Below are 10,695 nucleotides of genomic sequence, written 5' to 3' on the forward strand. Positions count from 1 at the left end.
CACCCTCTACACCTCCACAACCCCCCAAAGCCCCCTAAGCTCCCCTATCCCCCACAACTCCTCTGCCAGCCCCCCAGAAGCTCCCCTAAAAGGCCCCTGCCCACACGAACCTGTCATCCCCAAACCCTGAACCCCCACCTGGAGCCCCCTGTGCCAGCGCACGTGAGCCCCCCGTGCCTCCTGTGAGCTCCATGCCCCTGCCAGCCCCCAACCCCCCTGCTAGGCCCCACATCCCCCTGCCAGCTCCCAGAGCCCTCCAGCAGTTCCTCGAGTCCCCTGCCAGCTGTCAGAGCCACTCTGTGAGCCCCCAGAGCCCCCCATCAGACCCCCAAGCCCCCCAGCAGCCCCCAGCCTCCCATCAACTCCCCAAGCTCCTCCCCAGCTCCCAGAACCTCCATCAGCCCTCAGAATGCCTCTGGCAGCCCCCAGAGCCTCCTCCCCAAAGCCCCTTGCCAGCCATGGGATCCCTGTCACCCCCAGCTCCCTGAGCCCTGTGACAGCCCCAAGGCTGCTGTGACCCCCCCCCCCCCCAGCCACCGGCAGCCCCCTGAGCCCCCCAAAAGCCAGTCCCTGCTGGAAACAGGAATAGGATGGGATGGGGTGGGATAGGAATGGGATCAGATTGAATAGGAGAGGATGAGACCGGACTAAGATAGGCCAGGGTGGGGTAGGATAGGATGCAGAGGGGATTAGGCAGGATTGGGATGGGGATGGGATGGAGATAGGGTAGAATGGGATGGGATAAACTGGATGTAGGAGAGGATTGGATGGGGACAGGATAGGACAGGATAAAATGGAATAGGGATAAGACAGGTCAGCATAAGGTAGGGCAGATGAGGTGGGATGGGGATAAAGCAGGATAGAATGGGAACAGGACAGGATGGAATAGGATTAGATGGGACTGGAACAGGTCAGGATACCATGAGATAGGATAGGATGGGCTGGAGATGTGGCAGGTCAGAATGGGCTGAGATGGCATTTTGGTAGGAAAGGATAGGATGGGACAGGATGGAGTGAGGGCAGGGTGTGATGGGGATGGGATGGGAACATGTCAGGCCAGCGTAGGATGGCATTGGACTAGGATAGGATGGGATGGGATGAGGATGGGATGGAGACAAGACAGGTCAGGATGGGATAGGATAGAGCAGGATAGGACAGAGCTATGGCAAGATAGGCTGGGATGAGGTGGGATGGGGACAGGTCACATTGAGATAGGATGAGATAGGGACATGACACGCCAGGGTGGGATGAGATAGCATAGGACAGGGTAAGATGGAACTAGGGCAGGATGGAATGATGTGGGGAGGAATGGACACAGGTAAGGATGGGGTGGGATAAAGCAGGATAAGATAGGGTAGGATGGGATGGAGCTAGAGCAGGATAGAATGAGGCAGCATGGGACGGGGACAGGTCAGGGTGGGATAGGGTAGAGTTTGGTACGATAGGATAGGATGTGATGGGTATGGAGGGGCATGGGGACAGCTCAGGACGGCATGAGGTGGGACGGGTTGGGGACAGGGCAGGATGAGGGTAGGATGGGACAGAGAGGGATAGGATCGAGCAGCATAGGATAGAGTAGGATAGGATGGAGCCCGGTCAGGACGCGACGCGGTGTGACGGGCCGGTGCCAGCACGGGTCGGTACCGTCCCGGCCGCTCCAGTCGCCCCGCGTCCCGCCGCGTCCCGCCGCCGCGTCCCGGTGCCGCTCCGGCCGCGCTGCGGCCCCTCCCGCCGCCTTTGTTTACGCGGGGCCGGTGCGGGGCGGGGGCGGCGCCGGGCGGGCGGGGGCGGGCGGGGGAGCGGCGGCGGCGGCGGGCGGGAGCCGCGCTCGCTCCAGCTGTTTCCCGCCTTGGGCCGCGGGCAGAGGCCGGAGCCGGGCCGGGAGGGGCTGAACCGGGCCGGGACGAGCCGGGCTGGGCTGAACCGGGCCCCCCGCCCCCGTTATGGAGTACTTCATGGTGCCGGCCCCCAAGGTGCCGGCCCTGCAGCACTTCAGGAAATCCGAGAAGGAGGTCATCGGTGGGCTCTGCAGGTGGGGGAGCGCCGGGAGATCCCGGGCTCGGGGGTCTCGGGAGGACCGGCGGGCGATGGCGGGGAAGGGGGGAGCGGAGAACGGGGGGAGCGGCGCGGCCGCCGCGGCCCCACCGCCCGCACGTGGTCCCGGCCGCGCACATGGGACCGGCGGCCGCGCGTGGCCCGGGCGGGCAGCGCCGCGCCCCCACCCCCGGCCGGCCCCCGCGGCGGCGGCGGGGCGCGCTCGGGGCGGGGGGCGCGGGGCGCGGGGGTCCGGGGGGCGCGGGGGTGTGTGTTTACCGCCGGGCCTGGCCGTGACTCTGCAGCCGCCCGGAGGAGGCGGGTCGCGGCCGGGGCTGCCGGGACATGTAGTGCGGGAGCGGCGGCACAAAGCCCGCGGACACGCGGGGAGCCGCGGCGGGCGGGGGGGCGGCCGGGGACCGGGGCTGCGCCCGCGGGGCTCGCCGGGGCGGGGGGCGCGGGCCCCGGGGCCACGCGGGGCGGCCCTGAGCCCCCCCAGCCTCCCCGGGCCTGGAGCTGCCGCCCCCGGCCGCGCCGAGCCCCCCGGTTCGCCGTGGGGCGGCACGGGCGGCCGGGCCCCGCGGGGCCGGGGGGCGGCCCGGGCCCCACGGCACGTGCTGGGGGCCCGGCCCCGCGGGGAGCTGCCCCGCGGCGTGGGGGGCTCGTCCCGGCGGTGCCGGGGAGCGGCCTCACCTGAGCCCCCCGGAGGTGGGGCGGCGAGCCGGGGCGGGGGGCGGCTCCTCCGGGGTCCCTCGCGGTGGTCGCTGCGGGGCCGGGGCTCGGCGGGGGCTGCTCGGGCAGGGGGTGCGGCCGTCCCGCCCGGAGACCGGGGGTGCGCGGCCCCGCACTGACCCGGCACGGGGCAGAGCTCGGGATCAGCCTCCCCATGCCCCGAGCTCCGGGAGCCCCTGCCCGGCGCTCAGGCCGCCGGGTGACACCCTTGGGGTGCCGGGAGCTGCCCTGCTTGTGACCTCGAGGAGCTCAGGGACGCCCTGCCTGCAGGCTCAGGGTGCTGGGGGACACTTGGCTGTATCCTGCTTGTACGCCCGGGTGTACCCTGACCCTGTAAGCTTAGAAGTGCCCTTCATGGAAGCATGTGAACTTGGGGATGCCCTGCCTGCAGGTTGGGGAATATCCTACCTGAGACCTCAAGGAGCTTGGGGACAACCCTGCCCATGTGGCCGTGCATCCCTTGCTCTCCAGCACAACCCACAGCACAAGCTGTGATCAGCGTTGGACATGAGTGGACAGTGGGGCATCTGCCTTGTGCCTGGCTCCATCACCCACATGGGTTTGTTTCTCTCAAGGTCCAGGCGAGAGAAATGTTCTCCCCAGCATGGGAAGGACCAAATTCTGCTTGCCTGACACAAACCCCACAGCAGCAGCACCAGGCTGGAGACACCCCTGGGCCTCCAGTGGGTGCCACCTGCTCCCCCTGCCTCTGTGCTGCCCCATCCCTGGCCAAGCTGGGTGTCTGAATCCATGGGGTTTTGCCCTTTCCGAATTTCACTGTCACTTCTCGGGTCTCTTCCCAGGAAGAGCAGCTGGGGCAGGTTGCGGGAGGTCTGCCGGCGAGGAAGCAGGCTCTTCCTCCTTTCCCAGTATTTAAGAAACCACTTCCGTCTGCCCAGTCCTGGGCCTCTCCATCCCATTCCCCTTAAGTGTCTGGTGGTCCAACATCCTGGAGCGGTGCTCCAGTCACCTCCTTACCCCAAGAGGGACCAGGTCTCCAGGACCTGCACGGTTTGGTGTGTTTTGGGGACAAGTTTGGGGCTGGTTTCAGCAGGAGCAGGGCGGTGGGTGACAGCCACCACCAGATGGGAGCCCTGTGCCACAATCCTGCTGCGAGCAGCTCTTGGTCCATGTAGCAGAGGCTGCTCCCAGGGAGAGGGCAGACCCCTGGGCACCCATCCCGGTTCCACACCCCCAGGATTGCATGTGAGGGAGCCAGTGCAGTGTGTGCTTTGCACACAGTGTCAGCCTGTGCTGGGACACTGCCCCAGAGGTTGGGGACAAATATCTTCCTGACCTCCATGGGCTGAGGTGGCATCCTTCCTCATCCTCTTGGGATGAGGAACCACTGGGATCTTTTCCTATACCTCTAGGATGAGCTGGGATCCTTCCCCATCCCTCTAGGGTAAACTGGGATCCTTCCCTATCTGCTTGGGATGAGCTGTGATTCTTCTCTGTCTTGCTGGACACAGCTGGGATCCTTCCCAGTGCCCTTGGACCGACCTGGAATCCACCCCCTTGTTAGGCGGAGCGAGGATCCTTTCTCATCCCTCTGGGATGAGCTGGGTCTCCCCCATCGCTGTGTATCACGGATGAGCTGTGGTGCATCCCCCAGCTGCAGCAGGTAGTGATGAGTGAGTGGCCTGAGAGTCTCCGGCCGCTGCCTGGGCACACGGTGGTGCTGCACGTGTTCCTTAGATCCCTGCGCTCCAAACCTCCGTGGTTCCTCCCTGGCCTCACCAGGAGGGCAGGATGCTGGGCTTCGCTTCCCAGCCTGGCTTTGGCAAGGCTCTGGGTGGAATGTTCCCATGTCCCTGTCCCAGAACCGCGGGCACCTGGACGGGCGGCTGGAGCCCGTCTTATCTCGCCTGCTGCCGGCGGCCCGGCTCCTGTGTTTAGTCTTTGGTGCCTCGCAGCATCCCCTGGCGCCGGGTGCCTGCACTCCAGGGAGAGTGGGCATGGTGTGATCCAAAACCTCTGCCCTGCTTCCCTCGGGGTGTGGGCAAAGCCGGACCCCACGGCAGCGAGTTTTGCTCAGGGCTGCTGCTCTGGACCCGTGGGTGTTGGCTGCCCCGAGCCCTCGCCCTCCATGCTGGCATTTCCCGGCCCATCTGCGGGGCAAGGGCGTGGGGGGCGAGGAGGCAGCGGCAGGAAGCAGGCAGGAGCTGCGGCTTGGGGTGGGACGGGGGCTTCTCTGCTGGGAGCTGTCATCTGGAAGCCATCAGCGGGGCGGGAGGGAGGGAGCCGCCTTCCCGGGGCCACACACGCCGGCCAGCCCCGCGGGGACACAGCCGGCCAGCCCGCGGCCTCCCTCGCCCACCTGGGGTCCCTTCGCCCAGGCTGGGCACCGGGCGGTGTGTCTGAGCCCAGTGGAACCAGGGGGCTGCAGCAGGGCCATTGTTTGGCCAGTGCATCCCCCAGAGTTTTGGTTACAGGGCTGGAGAAACCCACCCACCTGCTTTGGTGTTTCCCAGCGCCGCAGCCGTCGTCCCCTCCATGTCACCTGTCCCTTTGGTGGCTTGGAGCCATCACTGCAAAGCAAGGGGGGATGCAGTGAGCTGGCAGCAGGGGTGCAGCCCCCTGTTCCCTAACCCCACGTCTCTCTCACAGCTTGGCCAACATCCCACTGACTCCAGAGACCCAGCGGGACCAGGAGCGGCGGATACGCAGGGAAATCGCCAACAGCAACGAGAGACGGCGGATGCAGAGCATCAATGCTGGCTTCCAGTCCCTGAAAACCCTCATCCCACACACGGATGGGGAGAAGCTCAGCAAGGTGAGCAGGATTCACACATTGGTTCTACTCGTAGAGGGGCTGAAAGTGGAACTGGGGGCATTTGGGTGTTAACTCAGTGATGGAGGTTTTGCAGCAGGAGTGGGTGTGCATCCCTGGCCCTGTGTCCCGGAGTGGGCTGGGAGTGTGTGACAGCCCCTAGTGCCCCAGGAGCAGGGCAACATGTTCCTGGGGGAGGAGGGACCCCACTGCAGAGGGGAGTGGGGTGAGGAGGCAGCTGGTCGGGTTCCTGAGGTGGGTGCCCTGGAGGGTTTCACCATGGTGGAAATCCCAGGGGGAGCCTAGGGCGAAGCAGACTCTGGGAGGAAGCAGCAGGGACAGGCAAGGAGCAGTGCTGCTTGCAGAGCTCATCAGGAGGAGGCCTGGGGGACCCCAGGGTCGCCTGCCTCAGCATTTCCCTCCTGGCTCCCCCACAGGCAGCCATCCTCCAGCAGACGGCCGAGTACATCTTCTCCCTGGAGCAGGAAAAGACTCGGCTACTGCAGCAGAACACCCAGCTCAAGCGGTTCATCCAGGTAGTGCCCCAGGGATGGGACAGGAGGGGGTGGGACAGTCCTGGCTGGCCAGGGTGGGGATGTCATTGCAGTTCCTTGGGCTCAGGGTGGGACCCTCCACCCTGCTCAGCCAGGGAGTGGAGATGTTTTCATTCCCCTGGCAGGGCAGGGAGCCCCATTCAACCTGACATCTCTTACCTGGCTGGGGGAGAAGGGTTGGGGTCCAATTTTCCATTATTTCCACCCATTTGGGGTGTCGAGGATGGCCTGGTGGCAGTAATGGTGCTGGCATGCCCTGGCTGAACTGCCCCAGGTGTCACAGTGTGAGAATCGGGTGGCACAAGGCTGTGGGGATGGAGGACCAGGATGGGGGACACGGGCAGGAGCCCATCTGTCCCCAAGCATCAAACACAACCCCGGGGACACCCTTTCCTGCATGGAGCTCGGATGGGGAGTGGCATCACCTAGAAGTCTGGATGGCAGGGAGAGCATGTTTGCTAGCCCCCTTTCCCTGACACCACATTCCCACGGCAGGAATTCAGTGGCTCCTCCCCGAAACGGCGACGGGCGGAGGACAAAGACGAGGGGATTGGCTCGCCGGACATCTGGGAAGATGAGAAGGCCGAGGATCTGCGCCGGGAGATGATTGAGCTCCGGCAGCAGCTGGACAAGGAGCGCTCGGTCCGCATGATGCTGGAGGAGCAGGTGAGGCCAGGTGCCCTCCTGCAGCCTCTGCCGTGTCCCCAGTGAGCCCCAGGGACAGCAGCAGTGCCGTGGGGTCACCGAACACCTGCTTTGGATGCCGCTTCTCCGTGCTTGGCCAGGCCTTCCTGGCTCCCACTGAGGGGACAGCCGGGGTTCAGCGGGGCCGTGCCAGGCTCCCCACTGATGTCGGGGTTCTCTGGCCTGCAGGTTCGCTCCCTGGAGGCCCACATGTACCCCGAGAAGCTGAAGGTGATTGCTCAGCAGGTGCAGCTCCAGCAGCAGCAGGAGCAGGTGAGGTTGCTGCACCAGGAGAAGCTCGAGCGCGAGCAGCAGATCCGAACCCAGGTGAGTGCACCCCAGACACCCCCAGGTACTGGAACACGGGGGGTGGGTTCAGTGATGGACTTGGCACCTCCTGTGGCCACTGATGTCCCAGCAAAGCTGTCACCCGTAGTGATTTGGGAAAGGGGTGGCCCAAAGCCCCCACAGTGCTTGGGGCTGTGCTTGCAGGCATCCTGTGTTTCAGGGAGGGACTGTGGATTGGACCACCCGTGGTGGCTTCCAGTGGCTCTGCTCCCTGCCCAGAGGGGTTTGTACAGGGAAGGTCACTTGCTGCCAGAGTGGGTTTCATCTCCCGGGCTTCACCTTTCTCTGGGTGACTCCCACTGAATTTCAGGGATCCCCAAACCACTCCCTGCCACCCAGCAGGCTGGGAAAGGGGAGTGTCAAGTTGGCAGGTAGAGGGGATGGAAACCTTCAGCCTTTCCCCTGAGACTGCTGGATTTGCCAATGATGCAGGGACGAAGCGAGCACTGTGCCAGCACCGGTCCCTGTGCACTGCCACCCTCGAGCCCAGCCCGGGGCCACGCCACTCTGGGAGCTTCAAAGGGAGGAACAGCAGCTTCTTCCCTGCTCCTTGGGCTTCTGCAGAGCTGTGTCCCTGCAGGGTCCCCCCCGGCCACCTCCCAGGGAAGTTCAGCCTATTTTTAGGTGAACTCTCCGTAGCCTCCTGCTTGGGCGGATCTTCCCATCCGCTGCTCCAGCGAGGATCTCCGAGGGGTGTGGGGAATTCCTGGCCATGCAGGGAATGGCACTTGCCTCTCCCGGCTTCAAAACTCAAGTCATCGTCCTTTGGGATACAGGGAATCCTTCATGTTCTGTGTTGCAAAGCTGAGGTGGCAGCAGCTTTCAGCTGGCATCCTCCTGCGTCCATTGGGATGGAGAACTGGAGCAGCCGAGTGGTGCTTCAGCGTTTATGGAGCTTGGGCTCTGTGAACAAGCACAATGTCCTCCCCACGCCATGCCCTGCTCACCGAGGCTTTCCCTTCTGTCCCCAGCTCCTGCCTTCACATGCTCCCCCAGCGCCCACCCACCACCCCACCGTGATCGTTCCAGCGCCGCCTCCCTCCCATCATGTCACCGTGGTCACCATGGGCCCATCCTCGGTCATCAACACGGTCTCCACGTCCCGGCAAAACCTGGACACCATCGTTCAGGTAAGCGGGGGAGCAGGGTGGGGGTCCCCAACACCCGGGCTGGGTGCGAGGTGTCCTGACGGCCGGTGTGTGCCCTGGGCAGGCGATCCAGCACATCGAGGGGACGCAGGAGAAGCAGCTGCAGGAAGAGGAGCAGAGACGCGCCGTCATCGTAACGCCAGCGCGCGCCTGCCCCGAGCCCTCCGCCTCCGACACCGCCTCCGACACCGAGGGCAACGACAGTGACTCCATGGACCAGAGCAAAGAGGAGCCCTCGGGGGACGGGGAGCTGCCCTGACACCCCCCGGCCCGCAGCTGGGGAGGGAAGCCGGGGCAGGGGGGGAAACGTCAGAGAATATGCTGAAATTTTTAAAAAATACAACGTGATTTGGGTCTCTTTTATGACCTTTTTCCAATACTGTAAAGCAGAGCGTTAGAGGCGGGCAAAGGTCACCCTTCAGCTCCCAGGGGGGCGGGGGCTTGGGGGTGGCCACAGTGGGGCATGGGGGGCTCGGGGCATGGTGGGGGGCGTTGGGGACGGGGCTCACAGCCCCCCCACCCTGGTTTATCACCCCCCACCTGCCAACCCACAGGGAATCCTGCCAAGCTGGCAGCAGCCCCACTGTTCCTGATGGTGTTCCCTTGGGACAGGGCCTTTGGTTGGGATCTTAATTTGTTTTTTTCCTTCTCATGTCTTTTTTGTTTCTTTTAATTAAATGTTTGTTTTTAAGCAGGGGGGGAGATCCCAAGTGACATGGCAGCAAGGACAGGACAGGGATCCCTGACTTCAGGGTACCACCATGGCTCCTGCACCCCACATGGGCCAGGGAAAACCCCCTTGGAGAGTAAAATAATCCTAGGATGATGCCATTGGAGCACGGTAGGAGGGCTGGCATATGCCATCCCTCCCTGGCATTTCTAACACCCACCTCCTTGGCACAGGGATGGCAGGTTGGGAGCTGAATTTTACACCCCATGCCTGTCCCCGTGCCCATTCCTGTCCCCCCACCCCGTTCCCATCCCTCCTTTAAGCACTTAACCTGGTTTATGGGGTCTGTCAGCTCTGAAGAGCTTTTCTATTTTGTGATTGTGTCGCTTGGGTCTGTTGTGGTGGGTGGGGGGTCCCTGTTTTGTGTGTCCCCCCCTCGCCCCACTGCCCCCCACCTGGCTGTAGGGTTTTAGGCCAGTTGTGTGTAGAGCCTCGGTGGTATTCAGTAGGTTCCCCCAGCTGCAGCTGTTTCTCGGTTCCTTTCCCCTTTTGTTTTTTTTTGTTTTTTTTTTGTTTTGGTTTTGGTTTTTTTTTGTATTTTTTTTACAATTTTCAGGTCTTTGTGTTGATTGAGAAGCTATTCTATTTTGTTAAGAAAGTTGAAAAAAAAAAAGAGGCTCGTGCCTTTGTAAAGAAACAAAATAAAGTTTGTACTTGGTTTTTTAGAAGTTCCGTGCCAGTGTTAATGTCTGTGGGGACAGGGATGGATCCTGATGGACACTGATCCCTCTGGGGCTCGTGGGGAGGGCAGGGAGTGCTGCTGGCACTGGGAATCACGGCAGGAGGCACAGGCAGAGGATGCTGGCCCTGGGCCTGGGCCTGGTGTGGTTCCTGCTCAGCAGCCAGGCTGTATTTAAAGGCTCAGCCCTGCCAGTGCTGCCCACATGTGATGAGCACATCGGGGCTCAGCTCAGTGCTGACATGGAGGTGAGGGACATCTGAGCTGCTTTTAATGAGGGGAACTGGGGTCAGAGTTTGTGTCTGTCCCCCTTCCCCAGGGATGGGGGTCTCCATCTCTCCGTGGAGCTGACTCATGCCTCGGGGCACTCCTCTCTCCATGTTTTTTGTGGGGAGGCACCCCTCTTTTCCCATGGAGCACCCATGTCTCAGCATCCTCCCATGGCTGTGGGTCCCTCCCACTGCTCCTCCACTCCATGGCATCCGTGGTGTCCAGCCAAGGGGTGACTCCTGCCTGCTCTGAGCCATCACCCCCTGCTCCACATCACTGCCCCCTTCCACCCCCCATCTCGGGTTCAGGGGCTCCCCCTGCTCCTGCTTTTGGGGAACAGTTGTTTGCCACCTTCCCCGAGAAAAAGCTGGGTCACAGCCCCCAACGATGGCTCCTGCACTGATGGGGCCCAAGGGTCACTGCTGTGGCCAGGCTTTGGGGACAGCCCTGGGAGGCTGTTCTGTACAGCAAGGGTGCCAGGTGCTGGTGACATTGTGCCCTGTGCCACGCTGCCAGTGCAGTGACAATGGGGACACCATCAGGGTGGCAGGAACATGGCCTGTTTCCTTTGGGGTGTATGGCATTGCCTGGAGTCAGTGACCTGTGGTGGCTGGAGGGGACATCAAATCAGCCCAGGACACGATGCTTGGGGACAGCCACCTCCGGGGACGGATGAGGACACTGCAGTGCGGTGATGCTCAGCTCTCCCTGTCCACAAACCCCTGCTCAGCCCAAAAGGAGCT

General features: G+C 63.1%; 1 protein-coding gene across 1 annotated transcript; it reads left to right on the plus strand.

Annotated features, from left to right (window-relative positions):
• The first annotated feature begins 1,835 nt into the window (after nt 1–1,835).
• Nucleotides 1,836–8,674, plus strand: TFAP4 (transcription factor AP-4). The gene is made up of 7 exons (XM_021540778.2): nt 1,836–2,032; nt 5,377–5,542; nt 5,977–6,075; nt 6,589–6,759; nt 6,967–7,104; nt 8,097–8,255; nt 8,338–8,674. The coding sequence occupies exons 1-7, from the start codon at nt 1,944–1,946 to the stop codon at nt 8,530–8,532; spliced, it is 1,017 nt and encodes a 338-aa protein (XP_021396453.1). The 5' UTR covers nt 1,836–1,943; the 3' UTR covers nt 8,533–8,674.
• The last annotated feature ends 2,021 nt before the right edge of the window (nt 8,675–10,695 follow it).

This window comes from Lonchura striata, chromosome 16 (assembly GCF_046129695.1).
Source record: "Lonchura striata isolate bLonStr1 chromosome 16, bLonStr1.mat, whole genome shotgun sequence".
In the NCBI taxonomy this organism is placed as follows: Eukaryota; Metazoa; Chordata; class Aves; order Passeriformes; family Estrildidae; genus Lonchura; species Lonchura striata.